At 41.3% G+C, this 26,311-nt stretch overlaps 1 protein-coding gene across 5 annotated transcripts in view; it reads right to left on the bottom strand.

Moving 5' to 3' along the window:
- TLN2 (talin 2) overlaps window positions 1-26,311 on the bottom strand; it is a 428,409-nt gene that overhangs the window by 133,207 nt on the left and 268,891 nt on the right. For all 5 annotated transcript variants that reach the window (XM_038580605.1, XM_038580602.1, XM_038580603.1 and 2 more), the window contains 11 exons: window positions 22,673-22,828; window positions 18,199-18,300; window positions 17,198-17,274; window positions 14,314-14,494; window positions 13,338-13,451; window positions 11,092-11,200; window positions 10,176-10,384; window positions 9,493-9,591; window positions 5,518-5,685; window positions 4,036-4,330; window positions 2,542-2,708 (listed from right to left, as the gene is read on the bottom strand). In XM_038580605.1, coding sequence (XP_038436533.1) covers window positions 2,542-2,708; window positions 4,036-4,330; window positions 5,518-5,685; window positions 9,493-9,591; window positions 10,176-10,384; window positions 11,092-11,200; window positions 13,338-13,451; window positions 14,314-14,494; window positions 17,198-17,274; window positions 18,199-18,300; window positions 22,673-22,828 — 1,677 coding nt within the window. The remainder of the gene's footprint in view (window positions 1-2,541; window positions 2,709-4,035; window positions 4,331-5,517; window positions 5,686-9,492; window positions 9,592-10,175; window positions 10,385-11,091; window positions 11,201-13,337; window positions 13,452-14,313; window positions 14,495-17,197; window positions 17,275-18,198; window positions 18,301-22,672; window positions 22,829-26,311) is intronic.

The raw sequence follows: 26,311 nt of genomic DNA, 5'->3' as shown, positions 1-26,311 counted from the left end.
TGGATGGAAGTAGGGAAAAGGCTAACAGTAACGTAGGAAGAGGATATAATTTTACGGCACAATAATTAACAAAGACTTAAAAGCACATCCAGTCATCCACTCCCACCTGCAATAAGCAGAGATCGAGATTTTTCTCTCAGAGTCTGGATGTTGTAAGACTCGATGAATGAGTTTCTTTTCACGAACACTTTAAGGTGATAATATTTGCTTGCAAGGCGGAGACGAAGCAGAAACACACATGCCAATTATCGAAAATCAATTTTCCAATGTCTCCACTTCCCAAATGCCCAACTTGCCAAATTGGCCATTTACAAGAACCTATTTCTTTGAACTACTTATAAAAGTTATAGGAATTCATCCTGGCTGGAATGGTTTTAACATCTGTGACAAAAGTGTTTTGGTAATCCTTTTGAAGGGAATCTTCCATTCTTTCAAACTGTAACCTAATAAATACCGTTCATTCCTCAAAAAAAAAAAAAAAAAAAAAAAAATCAAACTGTAACCACTTTAGGTACTCTTGATTTTGTGTTTCTAGCAACTAAAAAAATTCTGGTTTTGTATTTCGTATGTAAAAGATTGGGCGACTTTTGTGTTATTTCAGGAGTTTAGGAAAACCATTTTATTTTCTTGGTCATCAGGTATTTAAACTACTCCTAATTTACCCTCCTTTGGTATTTTGGGCAGCACAGAACAACCATTCCTGCACTTGACTCTGAAGTGGGCATCTGGATCCTTCCTTAGCAACGTCTCTTTCTGTACATTAGATAGGCGGTACTAATCTTGGCCTGGAATCTTAGTTACTGATTATGAAATGTATTTTTTTCCTGCACATTAAATCTATTTTTTGAGCTCTAACCATCATAGGCTCTTCAACTTTCAACAAAATCCAGCAAATTAAAATACTGTCATGAAGTCCAAGTGACAAATTTTAACTAAAAGAATTTATGGAAACACTTAACCATTGTCCCATCTGATATAAATAATCAAAAATAAATACTTAAACAAGTTTCTGGTAACTTGATACATTCAATAAGGTCTGGTGAACGCTGCATATCTAGAAACAAATATACACACTGGCCCTGGCTCAATCTTTTTTTTTTTTTTTTTTTCTGGCTCAATCTTGATTATGTGAGAGTAGGCTTAGTCTTCTTGAGTTTTAATTTGCCTATTTGTTAAATAGGGATTGATCAGATTTTACACTAAGGTTCTTTCTAGTCTGCCACATTAATTTTTGTGCACATGAAATTTTGCTTAAAATGGCTATGCTTAGACTTAGAAGGGCTGGGGGCAGAATTCGTAAAAACCATAAAGAAATTAACTACTGCACAAAACCCTAGTATATATTTTTGGCTGAAAGGGATGGTTAAGGGCAGAGCTTCTCAGATGAAATAGGGCTTGGGGCATAAAGGAAGGAAGTTCAGACCCTGTCCACCCCTCCTTGGGTTTTTCTTCATCCCATTCATGAAGTATCTCCAAGAAACCACAGTACCAAAGGGACTATAATAGTGAGTCAGTCAAGGAAGGTCTATATGATTTGCCGCATGTCATAACACATTTTAAATGCAAGAATTCACACGCTAGGTAGCTTGAGAGGCACTGGTATTCTGTTGGAGGTCAGGGAGATGTGCGGGCTTTTAATGCATCTTAAATGCCTAGATATACATTACACATGTGATCTTAGGCATATGAAGTTGAAGGTGATTTTTATTTTATTTAAATTTATCTGCATTTTCTATTAATTCCACCAAAACATGTTAGGTGCATAATAAGAAAAAGAAAAACATAGGAAAATACAGCCTTCTCCATTTAATACAGTTCTCACCTAGAGATAGGCCTCAGAATCTCCTGTGGAACTGACTTGCATATACACACACAGCCTTACCAGTGACCTTGTGAATCAGGATCTTTGGGGGCAGAACTGAGACACGTGCATTTCAAGATTTGGGGGGAGGGGGCGGGGGGCTCTGAAACAGAGCCCTGGGATAAGAATCACTGGCTTTTAGAAGCAGCACGCTGAAGCCTAGCTGTCAAAAAGCAGAAAGCTGACTCTTAACTATTCATTCAAGCTGTTATATAATATTTAAAACTGCTACTGGGATTTGAAGAACAGTGAGGCAGGAAGCACTCCACTATGTAAAATCTTGATAGGAGTTCAGTTGAGAAGTCAAATGGAGGACAAAGTATATTAAGGTTTCAGGCAAAAGAACAGGCCTAAGTGAATCCGCTGTTGAAAATCTCAAGTTTAATCACCATTTGCAATAAACTGATGGTGATAACCCAATGGACAGAGGGAAGGCTCACTAAGCAGAGACTCTGTTGTCTATTGCTGAGTCAGTACCACTCCCTTCAAAAAGTATTCTTCTCATGTTCCATGCCCTTCTCCATTGTTTCCCAATGCAACAAGGATCAAGGTCACAAAACCATATAGGTTTTAAGCAACAAAAACGCACACTCAACTGACCATTCTTTATCTTCAGGGTACCTTCCAAATCCCAGCTCTTAATAATGTCCATTTTCAACTCAACATATCCAATGTCATACCTTTGCAGCTTCCACCATGCGAGCAGTAGAGTCAGCCAGGAGTTTTGCTGCTGCCAGGAGCTTCTTTGAATTTTCCATGTCGATTTCAGCTTCTGCATCTGATCTCATGGCATTGACGAGGTCTGAGGTAGCCTGTGCCAGGACCCGGGCCTGGCGTACCATTTCACCTATGGGACGGGATTGAGAATGCCATCTGTTTATCTGCTTTCTGAAGCTCAAAACCAGCACAGCCTAGTCTCCACTCTGGCAAGAGGAAGAGAGAGAAGGGAGCCCCCAAGCTCTGGTCCTAAGCAATGCAGTCCATTTAGACCCAGGACAGAAAATAACTCCTACTGGCTACCAAGACTATTGACTCCCAAAACATCCAAGTTCCATCTTGAACTAATAAATGGGACACAACTAAGCAAAGAGAAATTATTTTGAAAGGGAAGGCAGGGAACAAAATTATGTGGATTTACCATGTGATTCAATAAATATTTATTTAGAAAATATTATTTATCTCACTTCAAGAACCACTTACATAAAAGCCCTTATAATAAACTCTGTATAATGGCATAAAATTATCTTTAAAATCTGAAAACATTTGTATGTTACCTAACTCCAGACGAATAATATCGCATGATCCACTGTATTTGTGTCATTTGGCTCTCACTAATAGGAAGCACAGACCCCAGTTTCATGCTCAATTACTAAGATTTGCCTTGGCTCAGTTTTCCCTCTCAGTTTTCTGTTTGCTCACCCTTTTCTTCCCAGTACTGGTCTTGATATTATTATTAGTAAGTGTTTGGTTTTACTGTTCCTGTGATTTTACTGATATCTATTTCAATTTTCTTTTAGAAGTAGGAGGGGTATAAAAGTAAACATTTAAAATAAAGCTACTCAAATGTAAGGGGATTTTTCCTCTCCCAAAGATCATTTGAGAAGGATGCCAAAACATTCTGACATTAAGGGGGGGAAAAAAGCTTTAAAATCTCTTGATTAAATCTTAAATCTTTTGATTTAAAAATCAAAATGTACTAAATTCAAGATATCATGGATTGGATCCTAGGATGTTAAAAGGACATAAGTGGAAAAACTGGTGAAATCTGAATCACGTCAGTAGTGAACAGTTAAGCACCAAGGTTAATTTCTTATTTCTGACAAGTGTGCTGTGGATTAGACAAGATGCAAAACAGGAGGGAAAATGGGAAGAGTATATAAGAACTCTCTAACACCTGTGTAACTTATCTGCAAGTGTGAAAGTATTCCAAAATAAAAGGTTTGTTAAAAAACAAAACCAACAAAAATCCAAGTGTGCCGATTATTTGTATCTTCTTAAATCATGTAAGGAGGATACAGATGGGCCCATTCAGAGTCTTCGACTGCCTCAGTGAGGAAATCTCTGACAGGGGCTGATGACAACTCGCCCTCACCAGGCAGCCATCACCTTCCTTACAATCGTCACCACAGTGAAACCCCAAGCTGACCCGTGCACCCACATCATCGTCCCCTCACCAGCATCGCCCATTGAGCTGAAGATGCTCTCGGTGACACACATGATGGTGTCGGTGGCCTGGTCGTAGCGGCCGATGGGCTCGCCTCGGCTGGCAAACTGTCGTACATGCTGCAGGAGGTCGTGCAGGGCCTGGCTGACCACACTGGCTGCTGCGCTGACCTGCTTCAGGAGCTCGCTGTCATCAGTGGCTGCCTGGCAGGCGCGGACACAGTTCTCCACTGAGCGGTCCACCAGCTTCCCTGCTTCGATCAGCTGCTCCTGGCACACAGGGGAGCTGATGGTGGGGCTTACCACCTAAAGTGACAGAGGAGCAGGTTTTGGCATGAGGGTCAACCCTTGGTCCCTACTGAGCAAGAACATTTCCACCAACTCCTTTCCTGCTCCGTGTTGTGGTTCCTTACTTAGAGGACCAGGGATTAAACTCAACCATCACTGCGGTTTCTCATACTTCATGACTTCACTCTATATTGGTGACTTTCGATGCCCACTAATTTTTATCTTCATTAGTAATACGTAACTATACTCCTGACTTCTTCCCTAGGGAGAAATTTCTGGTATTTATGTCATGCCTCTTCCTTTAGAAACCTCCAAGTTGAGCTCCCTGAGCCAGGAATAATAAGACTACCTAAGGGAATTGTATTTCTTTTCCAGAGACATCTGGAACTCTGCATCTCTTGGTACTTTAAAGGACACGGGGATTCTGTCGTTATCTGTGGGTCCTCGGAGGGTACATGAGGAAAGCAGGAACAGTAACTCAGGACACCTCCACCTGACACTGCAAATCCCACCATGGGATAGGAAATGCCAGGTTAAGCCAGTCCCGGATCTATAGTACATGTTACATCAACAAGTTGAGAAAACAGACGCCTCCCATCTTCTGATGTGTGAATACATACATGGTGGTGAGGAAAGAGTATGTGAATCCAGACAGGCCTGAGACTACCCTGGTTGTGGCTCTGCCGCTTGTGAGTTTGGCCGCAAGCTTCTTACGAACATGTAGGGGACAGCGGTTCCCTCTTTAGCAAACTGGGGATGAGGTGCTTAACAAGATAAAGTTTGACACTCAGAGCACTCACAGTCTAACTGGCAACCATGAACTTAATCCTGATTACCCTCACTTTAACACCGCACAGCGCAAAAGGCGCTCTCCCAAATCGGCAGATTACCTATGAACCCATTCATGATGCTGTACTGCATTTTTGTACAGTGCAAGAACACCTTGTATGCAGGTGTAACTAACACACAGTGAGGAGTCCAAGGGGGAGACATGGTAATCTGCAAGTAGAAATGGCAAATGATAAATGCACAATGGGGCAGTTAATACCAAAATCCTATCGCGTCATCTAAAAGACAACACCTGAAGCAAGTTCTAAATCTCAGACAATTTTAACAAATTTTGCCTCCGTTTTCCCCCAGGGACTGGCGGCCAATCAGAGCATGTGACACTTTGAAGAAAGGGCCCAGATTGCCAGCCAGCTTACCTTGGCACATGCTACAAGTTGGGATGTAGAGAGCGCACACTGGGTAGCAGCAGCAATCACCCTATTCTGTAGGACTGTGTCTTCAGCTACTTGGGCAACATTCTTCGCCTTTAATACCAACATGGCAGCAGCATTGGCAACAGCTTTGGCCAAACTCATTAAAACATCCTAAGATAGGGAACAAAAAGCAGGTTATTTACTTTTTTCTTTTATCACTTTTCACAGCCTAGAAATAAATGTGGTATCCACTTAAACATTTTATTAAAATCCCATTTGAACTTTTCTTTCCAGTGCTTCATAAGGATATTCTTTCCACTTATTTTTCTAAAATGTCAACTTTTTCTTAAACATAAAGAGACTTGTGTCCTAATTATATAGTCTCCTATACATTAAGTAGCATAAGGTTTGTTTTTTTTTTAAGATTTTATTTATTTATTAATGAGAGACACACATACACCGAGAGGCAGAGACATAGGCAGAGGGAGCAGCAGGCTCCCTGCAAGGAGCCCAATGTGGGACTTGATTCCCAACCCCGGGATCACACCCTGAGCCAAAGATAGCCGCTCAACCTCTGAGCCACTCAGTGGTCCCAAGCATAAGGTTTAAATCTAAAACAGGGTGATTTCAGGGGAGGGTTTTTATTTTTAACCACTGATTCACATTCATGTACTTCTCCAATATAGAGAGTTTCGATTAAGTCTCTTGAATATGTGGTCAATGCAGTAGATCAAGAAAAGCTGGAAATATATCCAGATGCCATAAATACAGCATGCTGCAGGAAGGATAGAATTCATGCCCTACAAGTCATCATGCCCCGCCACTTGAAAATTTCTCATTAGGATTTCTGTTTTGCACAAGGATCCAAGTTACCATCAGAAATTCAGCCACATTTCTGCCTCCAGAGGGCAATGTTGGACACGCACAGAAAATACCTACAGCTCAAGAGCTGAGCGAGCAGTGCTCTGAACATAAGTTATTCTCAGTGTTCTGTAGTATTCTGGATAGGGATTAAATTATTATGAGAAGCGGAAAGGGAGCCTGCATAAATAAACTAGCTACAAGCTACGACCTCACTGAAGATGCAAGGAGCTTTGAGCCTTTATAGATCAGTTTATGCTTCAACTCAACAAAAAGGCATTCTGTCTGCAGGATGGAGAATCCTTTGATTTAGCCCACCAGATTTGTCACCCGTCTGTGTGACCTGAAATACAACCACTGTTAACATTTAATTTGCTTCTTTGCTTTTAGTATTGAAGGTAGTTTATTTGGTTTGGAAATGCCTTCCCAAACAAATCCCAAACATATGAGCCATTTTTATTTTGAACAAACATGTCAAGGCTTTCTCCCAGAGGAAATGTGGTCAGAAGTCTTTATTAATTCATCAGATAATGAAAAGCACTTTTGATTCTGAATGCAAAGGGCACCCACAGAGTCTTTACAAGGAGATATTTTATGAGAAGATAGATTGGAGTGCTCAGCCTGCACAGCGTTACACAGAGCAGAAACTATATGCTATCCAGGCAAATCAGAAACCCATAAACCTACCACATAGGCAGATTTTAAAATGGACAAAAACCAAGCAGTCTGAAAGGAACAGCTTAGTCCAGTCTTTATTTTAGGTTTCTGATGTTTATTCAATGTCCAAGGAAAAAGCAAAGCCTGAGGTGTCAAAAGCTGAAGATGCCCTTTGGGATCTCAGTGGCCACATAACTTTTAGAAAGTGCTCCAACCACGGCCTGCAGAGTTTCAGTTCTCAAACACCTATCTCAATGCTCAGTGAACACTCTCAACTTGAATGTCACAAATTATTTACAAGACTTTTAAAAATATCTTTCCAAAGTGGGTCATTGTATTCTTTCAGGTGATATGAATTCATCTTTTCACAGAGGGACCAAGATTTGGTCGTGTAGACTCACGATTGTTCTAAAGGGCTTTGTTAGGCCAATTTAAAGAAATCCTGTTCCTCCTATTAATATTGTCCAAAAAAAATACAGTTAGAAAAAGAATGTGATACTACAGCCATAGTCACTGACAAGGCCTTTGTCAAACCTTTCAACAAGACCACTATTATGTAGCCTGTGTAAAATAAATCTTTGTTAACTCTGGGAACATGCAGTACATTGAGAACCCAAGAAAAGCTCTGAGATAAGATCTCAAGAATCAGAAAAATAGTGCATAAGAAGCACAGTGTCAGTCAGCTAGGGGCTGTTCCTAACAGGAGGAGGGTGCAGGATTTACCCTACTGTACTGATGTTTGCCCAGAGATCTTACAGAAATGTTATGCATTCAAGCCAGGCCTTTCTCTGGTAAGAAAGCCTCTTTAGGACCATACCATGAACCTGAACCTGTTCTCCTAGCATGTCTAAATAGAACAACAGGAAGCACAGAGTTTGCATTTTTATGTGATGGTAACAGTCTGTCAAAGAGAAAAAGAAAACAAAAAGTCTTCAGCAATACAAGGACGCATGCAATGTCTTCAGGAAGAACTGTGACTTTCTTTTCAAACTTTCCAAACAGTCTGGGGAAAGCAGTAATATTTTTAAGGAAAGTAAGTTGACTACTTCAAGTTAATTAAGCCTAGTAAGCCAAAAGCTGAATCTCACATTTACTTTCCTAAGTAGGTGCCTGCCTACAAAGAATTACCTGCTCTAATACAAAAAGCAATTGCCAGTATAAATGCAGTTTGGGGATCTGGCTAAGGGGACATCAGGACTGGGTCGCAGTTAGCTTGAATTTAGTGGAATCTATTTATGTGGTCTGCTGTAAATTCTCTTTCAAGTTAAGTGACTGCTGGCCATCCCAGCATAGAAATGGCTTCCAGGAATACTACTACCACCCAATACGGGGTTCACCCTCCATCCTGACATGAATGTTACAGCACTGACCGCATTACAGGATATTAATGAGTCCTCAGGCCCCAGCACCACAGGTGTGTGGAAAGTAGAGGAGATGCAAGGTCCGTGTATCACAGTATATATAACCACGTCTTAATGTAACTGACACATCTTGTATAGATGGAGCTTGGTATTTCCAGATTAAAATAGCACACAAAACTGCCACTCATGAAGCAAGAAACTTGAATTCTACAAGTAAAGCTGAATGACCTTGAATGATCTTTTTATTCTGAATGCTATGAAATTCCCCAATTCCCTGACATAGGATTTGGAAAAGGCCGTGTTCTAGAGAACTTGGGCTCGAACTGTAAGTTTCATTAGAATGTAGTTCTATGCTACTTAAAATCAGGTCTTACGAGTTGGAGAAAGGCAGGAAGGGCATCTGCCCACAAGTACGTGAGAAGACAAGTTCATTGCAGCCTGGAGCTCCTCTCATCTGTGGTGGCTGGGAAAAGAGGCAGACAAGCTGAGCTCCTCTCTGAGTTGGCAGCCCACTAAACCAGCTGCAAGCAGTGACTACAGCTGTGCACCAGAGGACAGATGGCATATATCCTTGGTACAGAACAAGAAGAGTGACAGAAAGAAAAAAATGTCCCCACCATGCTGGCTTTGGATAAGACGCAGACAATAGACCCATCTCTGAATACAAAGGAGAACCTCTGCTATGGGAGTACACATTTTTTCTCTTTTTTGTGGACTTCAGAATAATGAGGTTAAAAAAATGCCCCCAGAAGATGAAACAAGACCAGCCATGAGTTGATAAGTATAGAGCCTGGACGGTAGATACAAGGGAGTTCATGTCATTATTTCCTCCACTTTTGTGTTTAATGAATGTCCAACATACTGACCAGTGAGAATAGCTACATAAGCGTTTCACAACAATGATGCATGATATGTAAATGAAGTGTTTTTTAATTGAAAATTAAGTAAAAAATTAACAAAGACCCCACCCCCCTAAAAATCCTCCTCAATCTTATTCTTGAGAGCCCAACCAAGATTTAGTTTCTCATACATTCTTCCTGTTTGAGTCTAGACCATCACTTAGACTCCTTTCCAAAATTATGGGCTGCAAATATCTTACCTGGAATCGCTCATCGGTCTCATTCTCTCCGATCTGTCTCAGAAGATCCCCACTGGCTTGTCCAATGCTTCCAGCAGCAGTCAAAACTGTCTGTCGAGGCTGAAAAACACACATTGGTTGGAAAGAAAATGTATTTCCTCACAGTGCCATCAGACAGCAGTGCAGGGAGAGGAATCACGAGGGACTGGCTCTCCTGCACCTAGAATCTCATACTATCTGCCAGATGGGAGACCTAAATATCCTGATAAAATCTGTGCAAAGAAATGCCTGATGGTTCACAAACCAGTAATGGGTAGATCGATTTGAAATGTTCAACCGATGAGTCTTGCTCAGCTGGTAGGAAGGTGATATACACTTTATGGGAATTTGGGGACCAACATGTATCCCCTTCAAATGTGTACTGACCATGTGTGTTAGTTTATGAGGCTGAATCTAATCAAGTACCCTGGGGTGAGGGGGTAGGGCAGGTTTCTTACTAACAGCCCAACTGGTCCCAAAAGTCAAACCATAGATTCTGTGCCCAGTTCTCCAAATCCAAACCCCAAAGTATGATAATATGTCCCATATAATAATATGATAATATATAATATGGGAAGAACAGCTTTGGGAGCAAGAGCCCAGTAGTGCTCCTGGCTGCACCTGCTTCATCGGAACCCAAGTGACTGCTTGCCCCCAGAGCTCACCTCTCCAGAAGTAGGCTGCACGGCTTTCAGCAAGTCTGATACTGCCCCTGCAAGGGTCCTCGCAGCTCGGAGCAAGTCCTCCCCACTGCCCACCTCGTCGTCCATCAGAGCGGCCAACAGCTTCACACCCTTGGACATCTCCGTCAGGTTGGAGGAAATGGTGGTGATTGCACATCCCACTGCTGTGTAGTCAGTGTCTGCAGGGTCACCTGGGACACAGAAGGGCTGTCACCATCAAAGGAAGGCGGTGAAGGGTGAGGAAAGCCCAGATGGGTGATGGCATGAGCCTTCACACTGTGGGATCAGACTACAAAGCTGCCTATGCACAGGGAGATGCCTGACTCCCTGGCTCCAAGGTGCTGCTCCCCCCAAAGTTCTTTTGCCCGGAGGCCTCCTATGCTGAAATACTGAGCACCCACACCTGTACAGTTCCAAATGGAGCAGCTGAGGCAGGTCAGCTCTGCTCCTGAAGCACTGAAATACTGCACGGTGAAGCCGAGACATACATGGGCTCTCACCCAACAGTGCAAGGTGGGAGTCATGCTGTGCTACGAGGGTACTGTGGGATAAGACTAAAGAAGCCCACAGGATAGATCGATTCCTCTAAACCCAGTTTTAGACTACAAGCTCTCAAAAGGGAGAAACTAGCTCCCATACACTTCGAAGTACATCTAGCAGACCAGTGAACAATAAGGAGAGCTACGAAGTGCTTGGTGAAGGATGCATGATATCGACAGAAAGGAATGAGATGTTCCCCACCTTTCTCCTGGGTCAGCGTGAAAAAGTGCCTGAAGCACTCAGAGTACCTAAAAATAGACTAGCCTCTCGTCCCACGAAAATCTGTTGTTTCAATCAAGGAACAGTAATTGTTTCTAAAGCAAAACCACAATACGGCACAAAGCCCTCAGAGACTCACCAGCAGTGAGGTTAACTACTGAAGCTGTTCCAGCTGTGATCGCATCAACCTGAGAGTGGATTTCGTGTTTGGATTCATCAACTTTATTCTGAACCCACACCCGTGACGCCTGCAAAACCAGACAAGAGCAAGACACAGTCACTGCGTGGGATTGCCCAGGACACCAGAGAGGTCGTGCCATAAAATGAGACCAGCATTTTGTCTGTACTCTTGTTACTGGGCTGGCACCAACAAAGCCTTTAAGTCATCTTAAGCAATGTCATTAACAGGCTTCTGGCTCATTCACTGATGCTGAATGGCATATAAATTCTCCATACTCCCCCCATGGCTTTTTCTTTAGGACTTTAGACAAATTCTATATGGCTCTCTTTAAGTAAATTCAATAAAAAATGAGAAGAATTAATGTCTCATAATAATGTTACATATCAGCACCAACAACTGTTGTGCATTTCCACCTTATTTTTTTTTCCACCTTGTTTTATAGAGAGCAGGGTTAGAATGACAGCATTTCAGCTCACGAGTGCTCTGTGTCAGCACAAAGACTTTTGTTAAACACCATGAATGTGGTATAGATGTGGCACCTTTCCCAGAAGGACTAGGAGGGATGGGTCAAGACCTCTGTTCTAGATTTAGCTCTACCACTGACAAGCGACATGACCTCGGGCAAATTACATCTAGGTCCTGTGCCTTACATTTCTTCTACTGCAGGAATTCAGTGGTCCTTAAAAACTTTTCCAGATCTTATACTTTATGTTCACTGGAACCTATAAATAGCAAATTCTCTATTTCCTGGCATTTCTGGACTTAGCCAGTAAGTGATCATTTACATTCATAGTGATGACCCTATGGTAATATATGATGCTGATTTACTTCCCAAAACATCCCCAAAATATTCACTGAGATTTAGGATACATCCAGCACTAATATTTTTTTCTTGGTATACTAATGCTTTAAAAATTAGTAAAGCAGGAGTGTTAAGCCCAAAACAATAGTGCTGGATAGGGGAAGGTGTCTGCCTTATGTATTTCTACTCTGAAGGTCCCCCATGAAACATGTTTCATGAGTTCAGGTTCTTGGAAGACAAAGCACTGAGTATAACAGCACCTGCAAATATACAAGTACACAAATGGAAAACACAGCATGTAGGGAGGACTCAGAGGACAGTTATTGTGGCTGGGCAAGATGAGACTACATACTGCATCTTGGCCCTGGCCTAAGATGGACCCGTCTGTCCTAATGGAGTGGTTTTCAGTCCTATTTGTCTATCAGAACCACCTGGGGAGATGAAAAAAAGCAGGCCCCACCCACAAAGACAGGATTTATTTGGTCTGAGCTGAGCCTTGGGCATGGTTCTTTTAACTTCACAGCTACTTCCAACATGGAAAGCTGGGCTGAGGTTGGCAGTGCCAGCCAGTGTTCCATGAACTGTAATGTGCACACCAAACAGTTGGGAACTCCAATGAAATGCAGATTCTGATTCAGAAGGTTGGGGAAAGGCCTAAAATTCCACATCTCAAGAGATCTTGTGTATTGCCAATGCTGCTGGCCCATGGGCCACAATCTGAGCAGGGAGGGGCTAGATAATTTCATGCAGCAGCACCTACAGAAAGACAGCTAATTACCTGTGCCCTGCTGAAGAACTGACCAATAAGGAAGTGGTTCTTAAAGCATGGTCCCTAGAGAGCAGGAGAACACCTGAGAATCTGTAGCAAATACAAAATCTCAGGCTCTACCCAGATCTACTGAGAAAAAAGGGGGCAGAGACTAGCGATCTGTTTTAACAAGCCTTCCAGGAGATTGATGTATGCTAACGTCTGAAAAGCACTGATAATAACAGCTAATACTCATTGAGCTGGGTTAGGTTAGGTAGTGTGCTAACAACTCTGCACACGACTGGATTACAAGTCTTCATTAGGACCCCAGGCATGCATGACAAAATGGGAGCTTAGAGAGAGTAAGTTGCCTGGATTCACACAGATACTAGCAGTGGAACTGGGATTTGAGTCTAAATCATATGACTTCACAGTCCAAGTTCTTGGCCCTTGAGAGGTACTGCTCATGCCTAGTAGCACCCCACAATTCTCTTCCTGTGGGTACACCTCACTACAAAGACTCAATATATTGAAAACAAAACAAACAAAAAACCTAGTTGGACAAAGATTTCACCCAGCTGAACACAGAGAGAATGCAAAGCCTTCCTTTGTGCCAGGCCAAGACACTGAATGACAACCATGAACAATATTTACCATATCCTGGCCGAGAGGTGGCAATGAATCCAGCTCGCTGAGGTCGTCCTGGGCCTGCTGGACAGCGTGCATGCTTGTGTTGATGGTCCCCATGAGGGCCTGTTGGGCTGAGGTCTGCAAAGGCAGATGACCACGAGGCAGTCATAACCCCCCCACTCCTGGAACCAACACCTCTCTCTATACGAAACAAGGCCAAAATCAAACTCCAGGCTCATGGTGTGTCTCAACAACCCCAAGCACCTCCCATTTTAAGCAGGGAGCTGGAAATAGAGACTGTATTAATAGAATGCTCAGGATGGGTGTTTGCAATAGAGAAGTTATAATCAAGAGAGTGTGGAGAGCTTAATTAGCTGACAAGACGACTCAGAAAGAGTCCTTGGCAGGGGAGCTTGTCCACTCTTTCAGTACTTAGGACAAAAGATCTCAGGTATAGGAACTGTGTTATATCCCAGAACTATTCTTAGTAAATAAGAAAGGATTCCACCCAAACCTACAGTCAATATGCTTCTTCAGGGTCAAATTACTTCAAAGCTTTCAGGCTTTTCAGCTTTTATCAAATTCTTCCCCGGCAGCACATGATTCCAGGGAGACCATCAGTGCGAAGCAGCAACCATCCACTCAGGGGAAACTACGCATCACTACAGACCTGCTCTATTTCTAAGACCCTCAGAGGGGTGCCCTGGGCTAATGAGCAGCTTGTTGCTGTTAAAGCGGGGAAGCAGGGCTCTGTACCTCTGTATCACTAGTCAGGTGGACAGGTCACGGTTGCCCTCCAGCCTCAGAGGATACCTGTGAGCCTACACAGGGAGTTCCTAAGACACCCCATTTAGGGAGAGCACTGGGCAGTCAGGTACTGGGACCATGCATGAAGAGCCATGGCTCAGATGGGAATGAGAGAGCATGTGCCAGGCTAGTGTCTCTCCCTGCACATCAGAGGCAGCACTGACACCCAGGGCTGGCGTCGGGGAAGCCTCACCAGTGGGGCCATATGTCCTCGGTGCATCTGCCCCACCGTGACCTGCTGCTGCGGTGAAGGCATGCTGCCCACGTTGAAGGTCTCGGGTCCGCTGGAGCCTGAGCGCATCACGGCGGGCAGCGCCACTGAGCCATGCTCCACCTTCCCAGTCCGATTGAACTGCTGCTGCAAGATGGTGGACCTGTAGGGGACAGGGGTCTGGTCACCGTGGGGTGGCCACTAGCATATGGTGTAATGATAAAATGCCACATGTGGCACAACTGTTGGTGGCTTTCTGCTGTGGAGGCCAATTCAAGAGAGGCATATACAGACCCAGCTGTGAATCAGGTCTCACTAAAATACTCAGAAGAACCCTGAGGTCACTCTTTCTATAAGGATGAATATAAATAAACATTACTAATCAGTTCAGGATATTGTGCAATTAGTTCCCCTCCACAACCACTGTTAATGTCTCTCTAACAATGATGTTGCAGGTGTAAGGAAGAGTTTTGGATACACTGATCTATGAGCTGGTAAATCCCACCTGAAATAGCATTCATTCAACAAATATCCACTGTGGGCCAGGTTCGATCTAGGCTTTGGGGACACAGGTCATTTAGTCTTGCACTGAAGGGAGAAGTATAGAAAGGAACTAAAAGAAAATCTCCCACAGCTCATTTCTACTCCCATAGGCCCAAGGCCACTGACCACAGAGGGCATTTAAACACCTTTGGCACCTTGATGATAGGACAGACTTTGGTACCTCCTCCAGATGATTTCAAAAAAACTCTAAGAAGATTCTTAAGACATCTAGTTAAAAAACAAAAGAAAATTTCTCACTTCTGATATTTTCTTAGGATGAGTGGTAGGGACGTTGTGCATATAAGGGTGGTATATCTGCACAGGAGCCCAGAGGAAAGAACCCACACAGGGAGAGTCTGGGGGAGTACTGTGTGTGTGCGTGTGTGTGTGTGTGCGTGCGTGTGTGTAAGGGCAGATTCGGTGAGCAGCTGCATTATATGGCCAGGCCTCTGTCCCAGGGTTTTCCAACCATCACAGATCACTCCCTATTGCCCAAGGCAAAGCTCATGAGCCCTGTTAGATACCAGACAACAGGCATCCATGGAGGAAGAGTAATGTCTGTGGAGGAGTTGGCACGAGGGAGGGTACATCTGGGGGCTCCAGGAGGAAGTCAGCTGCATTCTGTGATGTCAGCCAATGTCTAATGCAGGGAGAAGTGGCAGGTGGGCCATTCTTCCCGCTTGCCTTGATCAGACTCCACCATGATGCTCTAGGCAGTGGGAAGGGACTACAGAGGTAAAAGGCAGTGAAGAGTTTTTGTCCTCTGGACTCAGACACTCAACTGCTCTTAGAAGTTCAAGAGCAGCAGAGTCCTCTAAAGGGGAACAATTTGCCCTGCCAGAAAGCACTACCTTACTGATTTCCATCTAAGGGTCATTAACTAATTCCAAGGACTTAAGGTACTCTTCAAGAGGGAACCACGTATGTGAAACACATCACATGAGGTTCGGTTCCAAATTGTGTACTAAAATAGGGGGTAAATGGAAAAGCACCTTTGAGGTGATTATGAAGCACATCAGGGCAAAATGATAGCTTACGGAAATGTTCGAGAAGCAATTACCATGACTTAGTAAGTTCAATATGCTGGAGAACATGCTAGAAATTTCTGGCAGGGTACTGTAAGAAACATCACAAGATCTGAACTGACTCCTGGCTCTGCCTCATATGTGTGTCTAAAGTCACTTCCATGAGCTTTGGTTTCCTCAGTCATGAACAAGTGGTAACATCTGGTCTAGCTCTTACACTGGGGGTTGTTATTACGATGAATTGAGACCACATGCTAGACATACAGAGTAAAGTGTGGGCAAGAAAACTTATTATCACACTGCTCTACATAACATAAGGGGAGCAGCTGCTCAGATTTCCCCCAAAGTACCACTTATTAGATGTTAATTTTAGTAAATCTCAGTTTCCTTACCTGTAAAATGGAGTTAACTTGAGACTGTTCTGAATTGAAAATGATGATGAAGATGATAAGAATAGTATATACATATGATGTGCCAGGCATTGTTTTATGTGCTTTATTAATAATTCAATCATCAAGATAAAATGTATAAGGTAGTACTATCGTTATTCTCATTTTAGAGCTGAGTAAAGGGATAGAGGAAATTTGTAACGTCCCCAAGGCCACACATTAAAAAAGAGACCCAAGGTGTGCCTGGGTGGCTCAGTTGGTTAAGCATCTGACTCTTGATTTCCACTCAGGTCATGATCTCAGGGTCATGAGACTGAGCCCTGTCATCGGGCTCTGTGCTGAGATTCTCTCCCCCTCTCCCTCCTTCTCCCCCCATTCTCTCCCTCTTAAAAAAAAAAAAAGTGAGAGAAACACTGGAGAATTGAACCCAGTAGGTCTGGCTCCAGAGTCCAGGTTTTAACCACTTCTCTCTACTGCCTCATGACACATGTGGCATGAACCAAGCGCTCTATAAACAATAACTCCTCCACTAGGTAGATGCCTGTCCCAAAAGGCACAGAATTAAACAGAAGCCCACTCTCCAGCCTTTGACCAAAATGATGCAAGTTAGGAGATTTAAACGAGCAACTGCAGAACAGGGTTCATGAACACTCACTGTGTCTGAAGACGGAGTTAAAGACCACATCTTGCTCTGTCTCTCTACAATCCATAGCCTCCTCTCCCCACAAGACACACTCAACACTGATAATGATGGTCTGGAGACCACACTTCGAGAAGCAAGATTCATTTATATTACCCACTGTTGTCTCCCTTTCTGATGGACTTCAGAGCAACAGACCAGAGTTGGCACAAGGAAACCTGCCCATTTAGGGAGAAGTTGGGTTCTCCAATGCTTTTAAAAATACTTACTTTTTCGGGGAAACCGACTCTTCCAGCATAGTCGACTCCTCATCCCCCTCTAATCCAAATCTATCTTTACTTTGTTTCTGAGGTAAAATGAAAGAAAAAGAAAACTCAGCAAGTCTTGATGCAAGAACCTCTAAGATACCTTTTAAAAGGAGCTAAACCTTTTTGAGGTTTACCCAAAATTCCCTCTACTGGAGTAAGTGATAGGTGAACAAAAACAAAAGCAACAATAAAAATATACAGTATTTAACACAATATAGAGATATATGCCTTTTTTGTTTATTACTGCATTGACTCAATTTCAAACAGTTAAAATCAAGACACAGATACTGATGTTCTAAGAGAACTTGGTTATTTCAGTGAGCTGTATCTTGAAGTCTTAGGCAATCTGTCTGTATATCATGATAGTATATAACCCCACTAAATTTGGTAAAAATTTGTAAAATTTGGTAATTTGGTAAACATTCATGAGGAATGCCTGGGTGGCTCAGTTTGGGCTCCACAATGGGCATGGACCCTACTTAACAACAAAAATTTCACGAAAAATATGAAGAACATTTTCAGACCCTCAACCTAGGTTTTTAAAGAGGCTGGAAAGCATAACTACTTAGAGAGGAAGATGCTGAGGGGTTTGCTAGTCTCATTCATTAGCTAAGTGAACCACTAGTGCTCATTACCTGGCAGTAATAATATAAATATGAACTGCAGTTAAAATGGAAACTCTTGTAGGATCTTGAGATTAAAGACTGCACACTCAAGCAATCTTAAGATTAAATTAATGAATCAAGTACTTCAAATTAGGGTTGTTTTTTGTGTGTGTTTATTTCCAGGTAACAGCATCATCTAAGTCAATGTTTAAAAAAAAAAAAAAGAGAGAGAGAGAGAGAGAGAGAGAGAAGGAAGGAAGGAAGGAAGGAAGGAAGGAAGGAAGGAAGGAAGGAAGGAAGGAAGGAAGGAAGGAAGAAAACAAAGCAGCTTTTCCAAGTTGCATCAGTATGAAATACCTTTTTGAGGATGATGTCAATGTAGCCTGCAATCAGCTGGGATATTTGCTCTCCTTCAGTGGTTTGTACTGAATAGTAACTTTCCTGATACTCCCCAAAATCCTGAAAAAACAACATCAGAAGGAATATAATTATATATCTGCAGTTTTAAAGGTAAAGATAGAGGTCTAGTCCTAGAACAAGATGGTACAGACTCACTTTCCCCTTCTGTTCCCCCCAAACACAACTGAATATCCTAAAATTTATTCAGCAAACAATAGTAAAAGGCTCTGAAAGTTGGAAAGGTAGACTGGGGAATGCAGTACTTGAAAAAACACTCTATGGTGAATTCTTAGATTTTCTCTTATATCCAATTACCCCCAGGTGAGTAACTGAAACCCAGAACCTTTAACAGGCAGGATTTCAAAAGCCTGTCCTTTTTCGCCAAAGGACCAGGAGAGGAGAAGCCCAGTGAAGATCTATCTGGGAGTCTTCAACCAGCTCCACAACCTGGGCTGGCTGGCACTCACCAGCAGCTGCAGAGCAATGAAAGCCCAGCCCATCCCAGTCCCTGCTCCACAGACAGGCAAGTGACCTTGTTCTTTTGCAACAGTGGTCACATGAAACCTATGTCCTCCTGAACTCCACCTAATGGCATGAACAGAGACTGGCCGCCCGTAGCTTCTGCTTATCCCAACAAAGGTCACCCAGCAATAGCAGGTGGTCCAAGCAAGTACCTTCACAAACAGCACCATCAAGTCTTGAGCAAGAACCCTGGCAGTGTCAAAACAATCCAGAACAGCACTGCAAGGGCTCCGAAAACTGTCACTGTAACCAAAGCCCACAAAAGGAGACCAGAACACAACATTAAATCCAAACAAGGTGACTGATAAAACAAAAGATTTAAGTAAGATCAAGAGTTTCCTAACTTAAAATCAAAATGTCTAAATGTAATTTAAAAAATCACTACTCATATCAAGAACAAAACAACTATGATATGAGTAAGACAAAATAGTAATAATAAAAGATAATTAATTGATGCCAATACTGAAATGAATCAGATTTTGGAATTATCTGATAAATATTTTAAAGCAGCCATCATAAAATATGTTTCAACAATCCATTACAAATTCTTCTGAAACAAACAGGAGGTTTCAACAGAGAAGCCAGTAGAAAGAAGTACATAAAAATTATGGTACTGAATAATGCAATAACCAAAATTTTAAAAACTCACATGATAAAGTAGTGTGGAGATGACAGAGCATAGAATCAGTAGGCTTGAAAATGGATTAATAAGTCAATCTCAAGACTAGAAAGAATACAAATTCAACCAAAGACAAAAAACAGAAAACCCACAAACCAGACCTCCAGGGATCTGTGGGACAATGACAAAAGATGTAAAATTTATATTATCCGAATCCTACCGTGACAGAATGTGGGACAAAAAAAAGTATTCAAGGGGTGACTGGGTGGCCCAGTCAGTTAAGTACCCGACTATTCTTGATTTTGGCTCACATCATGATCTCAGGGTTGTGAGATTGAGCTCCATGACAGGCTCTGTGCTCAGTGGGGAGTCTACTTGAGATTCTCTCCCTCCCCTACTCTTTCATGCTCTAACAAATAGATACATCTTTAAAAAAAAAGTATTAAAAGAAATAATGGCTGAAAATATCCCCAAATTAAAGATACATACCTACAAACTCAAGAAGCTGAGCATATTCCAAATGTAATAAATCTGGAGAAACACACAACAAGAACTTTAGAAAGTGACCTATTATCTACAAATGAACACCAACTTGAATAACAATTTCTAATCTGAAATCCTGAAGGCCAAAAAGAAGTGGCATATTTCTCAAGTGCTGAAAGAAAGAGCTGTCAATGTCCAATCCTATACCTGACAAAATGATGCTTTATGAAAGAAGGGGAAATAAGAACATTCTCAGAAAAAAGAAAGCTAAGAGAATCTCTTTTTAGCAGATCTACCTACCTTTAAAGAATGGCTAAAGGAAGTCCTTCAAACACAAAGAAATGGTAACAGGAGCCTGGGATGGTTAAGAAGAAAACAACAGTGGGACAGATAAAAAATAGAAGGAAATGTAGTAATTTTTCCTTCACCTCATGAGTTTTATTTAATCATATTCTATAGTTGTACCAAAGGTGTAACACCATCTCATGTGGTGTTCAATGTATGTATTTCTTTGAACAGTTATATTTAAAAAGTGGGGAGTGTAAAGAGACCTAAACAGAAGTGAAGTTTCTACACTTCTCTTGAAATAATAAACATCCACACCTAAAAAATTTATAATTAATTTCTTACATATATGGTAACATCTAGATCACTAAGAATACCAAGTAAAGAGATAATATAAAACATTATAAATGAATCAAAATGGAACTCTAAGAATGTTTAACCCAAAAATAGGCAAGAAAAACAGGAAGAAGAAATGGAGGGGATAAATAGAAAAATATTATAAAATGGTAGACATAAAAAAAAGGTAGACTTAAGGCCTACCATATCAATAATTAAATCAAAATGTAAATGGTCTAACAAGGTCAATTAAAAGAGACTAAGTGGATTAAAAAAAAAAGCACAACCCAACTTTATGCACTCTGTAAGAAACTGGTCTCAAATATGAGTAGGTTGAAAGTAAAAGAATGAAAAATATATCATGCAAACATTAATTTGAAAAAGCATGAGAGGGTATATTAAGATAAAGCAGATTTCAGAGCAAACAAATTTACTAAAACAATTTCTCCATGAAGATGATCAAGGGATCTTAAATGTACATGTAAGCACCAAACAGAGCTTCAAAATACATGCAGTGAAAACTGAAAGAAGAAATAGGAAAATCTGCAACTGTTGTAGGGATAGAGAAGACTGGAACACCACCACCAACTAACAGGATCTAACCAACATTTACAGAATAGTCTAATCAAGTATTCCTGGAACATTTTCCCAGAATGACCATATCCTGTGATATAAAAAACAAATCTTAAAATTCTGAGACTTGAAATATGCAGAGTCTGTCCTTTGACCATAGCAGAATTGAACTAAAAAAAATCAGTAAGGGGAAGACAATAGGAAAATCTCCAGACACTGGGAAATTAAATTAAGGCTCGGCGTGGAAAGCAAAGAAATATGACATGTTACAAACTTTAAATCCAACTTTAATAAACAGCATTGATATTCATTCTCTCTTGTGCTTGAGGTAGTTACTGTGACCCATAACTATTTCTTATTTATCTTTAAAATAACTTTTTGTTTTCAACAAAACAGGACTTGGACCTAGTTTTAAAAGACCAATAGCACTAAAAGATACATAACAAAACACAACGGGCCCTTGCCCTGGTCGTTCCTATCTTTACTTTCCATCTCTCCCATCCACAAAGACAACTACTTTGAATCCTTTCAGCAGTTTATTCTAGTATTTCTAAAAACACGTTTATATTAATTTCTTGATTTTTCTCTTTTACAAATTATCCACAACTTCCTACCATGGAAGATGAGGACATCATTCTCTAAAAACACCCCTCCTTAAGAGCCATGTAGATAGAGCTCAATCTTCCCTCCATCTTGACTATAGGAGGGAAGATGGTCTGTTTTCTGATGATTCCTTCCAACTGGCAAGAGTCTATCCACCAATGATCAAACTAGATAACTAAAGACTCCCTCCAAATCTCCTCCTTATGCTTTTTTTCTGATGCCCTATTATGAGATCTACCTAGATGCAAGCTGATATTTGAAGTACTCACTAGACTAGAATAGCACACTTCAGGAGTGCTAGGAGATACAGAAATTTCAACACTGATTTCTCTTATTGCTCAACTTGCCCTACAAAATAACGACGCTATTGATTCCCATGTGTCAGTGTGGCTATAGTTAAGATAACAACACACATAGAATCCACTAAGAGCAACTATTAAGGTTGGGAGGAGGAATTCAGAGATCTGTAGGGTTGAGATGACTACATTCTCCCTATTTCTATTTCCCATTTACTTCACACTGAGAATTTTATCATCATCATCTTGTTTGATCTTAGTACCTCTGTAAAATAGGTATTATGATTCCCATCTTAAAGCTAATGACATTAAGGCTTAGAGAGGAAAGATAACTCTAAGAAATGGGAGATGACCAGCTGGTTTTGAATACTACCCCAAAGTCTATGCCATTTCCCTATACAGTATGCTATTTCCAGGCAGGCTGGGAAAAAACACTTCAGCAAGTTGTCATAATGCTTGGGAACTTCTAAAACAACTAGAGATGAAGGAGCCTTTGACGAGCCTCAGAGCATTAGACAGTTTCCTCTTAGGGCATGCTAGGGACAGCATCGGGAACACAGAAGACTGGAACAGTCCTGGCCCTCTGGACTCCCACCATCTGTCCCTCTCCACATTGCTCTCTAAGGCAAGGGAAGCCCATTGAACTTGTATTCTCCTTCCCACCCCACAATATTGCCCAAGGCCATGTTGATCCTCCCTGTTAGCCAGTCCATACCAGGGTGAAGCTCTTGGGTGAGGCCGCCCAGCGCTTAACCGTGGTGAGCGGCCACTCCTGCAGCACCTCCTTGGTTTTCTCATCCACACGCATCACTGAATCCTTGGTGATGCCCAACAGGCGAGGCACCAGCTTGTTCTTGCCTTTCATCTTTTCCTGAAACAGGAAATACCAAGGGTTAGTGCTCTCCCTGAATACATATGATTTTGCCAAGTCATGGTGTTTTATCTGAGGTTGCCTACATAACTATGTTTCAAAATAGGCAGGGCTACTAGAAAACCAGGGTTTTGGGACTAGGTGAATGACTCACTAACGATATGGAAGTTAAAACAGTGACATGAGAAGACTAGAAAAATCCACAAAGGCGCACTTCCTTTTTTTTTTTTTTTTTTAAGATTTTATTTATTTATTCATGAGAGACACGGTTGGGGGAGGGTGGAAGAGGCAGAGGCAGAGGGAGAAGCAGGCTCCACGCAGGGAGCCCGACATGGGACTCGATCCCGGGTCTCTAGGATCACGCCCTGGCTGAAGGCGGCGCTAAACCGCTGAGCCACTCGGGCTGCCCAGAGGCACGCTTCCCAAAAAGAGATGCTGTTTAGGAGGGCAGATTGTTCCAAAACCAATCTGTGACAGAAGGGACAGAACTGAGTAGATATCCAGAGAAATAGAAGTTAATATAATTCCAAATATTATCACTTCTAATAGCCAACTGAGCAAATAACAAAAAAGATTTAGTGTGGAATTACAACATGGCATATTAGCTATTTAGAATTAATTAAAACTCTGCCAAAGTAGAATCTTCTCACTAAAAGATACAGAAACCTTTTCTTGTAAATCTCCTAAATATACTTCTATTTGAATTCTTTGTTTTGGTGTTTGTATGTACATCTACTGACTCTGAAAAAGCCTTTTATAATTAGCTTTAATAATTTAATAGTAATCATGCCTATTAAAATAATGGACCCCTACCTCATACTAATGGCAAAAAAATTTGAGATTAATAATTGAGGAAGAATATATAGGTGGATATTTTTGTGATTCCTGGGATGGAAATGACTTTTAAGCACAAGCACCAAAACAAAGGAAATTCATAAAGGGAAAGATCAACATCTTTAACTACAAAAATACAGACTTTGATACATCTAAAAAATAGAGGGTAAATATGAGAAAAAGAAAGAAACCTCACCGTAAGCAAAATTAAAAAGCAAATGATTACGGATAAATATTTACAATAATTATGATAGTGAAAGACTTTATATACTGTATATGTGAAAGGTTATCATAGATCAACAAAAACAACTGGCAAAGAACACAACAAAATACATTCAAAATAATAAAGCAGACTTTCATTTGAGGGGGGAGGAAGGAGAAGATGGCAGTGGACTAGGAGGACCCTAGGCAACTATCAGATCATCATAAATACCCCCAAGTGACTGAAGACTGGTAGAACAAACTCTGTAACTAAAGGTAGAGAAAAGGCCACAATAAAGAACATAGGAAGTGTGGGGATGCAGCTTGAGAGAGAAGTGAATCATGGTCACTGTGCTGGGGAGGGATAGGTGATCTCAGAGAAGGGTTAGAGACAGACTAGCACATAGGGGACCACACAGGGAAAAGGAATCCCCATAGCAAATGCCTTGAAAAGAGAAAGGGGCGAAAACTCATGAGTTTTTGCAACCAGTGGAGCTTAAAGCCTGGAGTTTTTTGTTTGTTAGTTTTTTTAAGATTTTATTTATTTATTCACGAGAGACATAGAAAGAGAGAGAGAGAGAGGCAGAGGAAGAAGCAGGCTCCACGCAGGGAGCCTGATGTGAGACTCGATCCTGGGACTCCAGGATCATGCCCCGGGCTGAAGGAAGGCGCTAAACTGCTGAGCTACCCAGGGATCCCCAAAACCTGGAGCTTTAAAGATCAATGGACATAATGGAAGAGTCTCAAGGGGATTGGGACTGATCTTGGAGAAAAGGGCAGGGCAAAAGCCCATGGACATACAGTATGGAGATAGATGGGAGTACACAGTGGGGGAAGTTAGTTAATCATCTTGGAGCACATAGCAGAGAGGCTGCATTCAAAGAGAGACTCCTATGGGAACAAAAGAGCTGGCTGGTAACATTTCCCTCCCATGCTGCTCAGCACAAGCACAGTGCCAAATGTGGAACCAGTGCATCATTAGCATAGGAAAAGGCCATAACCAGAGATCTATGGTAAACAGATATAAGTAATATGCCTGATAGAGAATTTAAAGCAATGAGCATAAGGATACTCAGTAAACATGAGAAAAGAGTGGACAGTATCAGTGAGACCGCTAACACAGAGATGAGGAATAACATAGCAGAGATCAAGGGCTCAATTAATAAAAGGAGAAATACTCTCGATGGAATGAACTGCAGGCTGGAAGAAGCAGGGGAATGAATTAATGACCTAGGAGACAGAGTAATGGAAGGTAATCAGGCTAAAAAAAAATAGAGAAAGAAGAATTCCACAAAATGAGAACAGACTTAGGGAACTCAGTGATTCCAGCAAACACAATAACATTCATATTATAGGAGTCCCAGAAGAAAAGAGAAAAGAAGGCAGAGAATATATTTGAAGAAATAATAGCTGAAAACTTCCCTTCTCTGGGGGAAGGAAACAGACACCCAGATCTAGGAGGAACAGGGAACCCCCAACAAAATCAACAAAAGCAGATCCACAGCAAGACATTTCATAATTAGAATGGTAAAATATAATGAAAAAGAAAAAAAATATTAAAAGCAACAAGACAAAAGAAGACAGTTACATACAAAGGAAACCTGCAGGGTTTTCAGTAGAAACTTTCTAAGCCAGAAAGGAATGACATATGTTCAAAGTGCTGAATGGGAAAAACCTACATCCAGGAATGCTCTATCCAGCAAGACTATCATTTAGAATTGGAGAATAGTTTCCCAAACAAAAAAAGGAGTTCATGATCACTAAACCAGCCCAGCAAGAAATATTAAAGAGGATTGTCTGAGTAGAAATGAATGACCAAAAATGACAACATGAAGGTAGGAAACAAAACAGAAAAAAAATGAGTATTTCTGTTAAAAAAAAAAAAAATCAGTCAAGGAACTTACAAAATAAAAGTATGTAAAAATAGGACACAATATACCTAAGGACATGGGAAGGAGAAGAGTAAAGAATGGTTCAAATTTAAATGATCATCAAGTTAATATAGACTGCTTTATGCAGAAAAGGTTATATACAAATCTAACTGTAACCACAAATCAAAACCTGCTAACAAATATGCAAAGAATAAAGAGAAAGAAATCCAAATATATCACCAAAGAAAACCATTAAAGAAAGACAAGAATAGATCCAAGAAAATCTTCAGAAACAACCAAAAACAAGTAATAAAATGGCAATAAATACATATTACCTTGAATGTAAATGGACCAAATACTCCAATCAAAAGACAAAGGGTGACAGAATGAATAACGAGCAAGACCCATCTATAGACTTACTACAAAAGCCTCACTTTAGACCTAAAGACTGATAATAACACAATAATTGCAGGGGACTTTAACACCCCACTTACATCAGTGGACAGATCATCAAAACAGAAAATCAGTAAGAAAAACAATGCCTATGAATGACACATTGGACCAGATTAACAGATAA

This window comes from Canis lupus, chromosome 30 (assembly GCF_011100685.1).
Source record: "Canis lupus familiaris isolate Mischka breed German Shepherd chromosome 30, alternate assembly UU_Cfam_GSD_1.0, whole genome shotgun sequence".
In the NCBI taxonomy this organism is placed as follows: Eukaryota; Metazoa; Chordata; class Mammalia; order Carnivora; family Canidae; genus Canis; species Canis lupus.
Note: the sequence above shows the minus strand (reverse complement) of the source record. Positions and strands in the feature narration are given on the sequence as shown.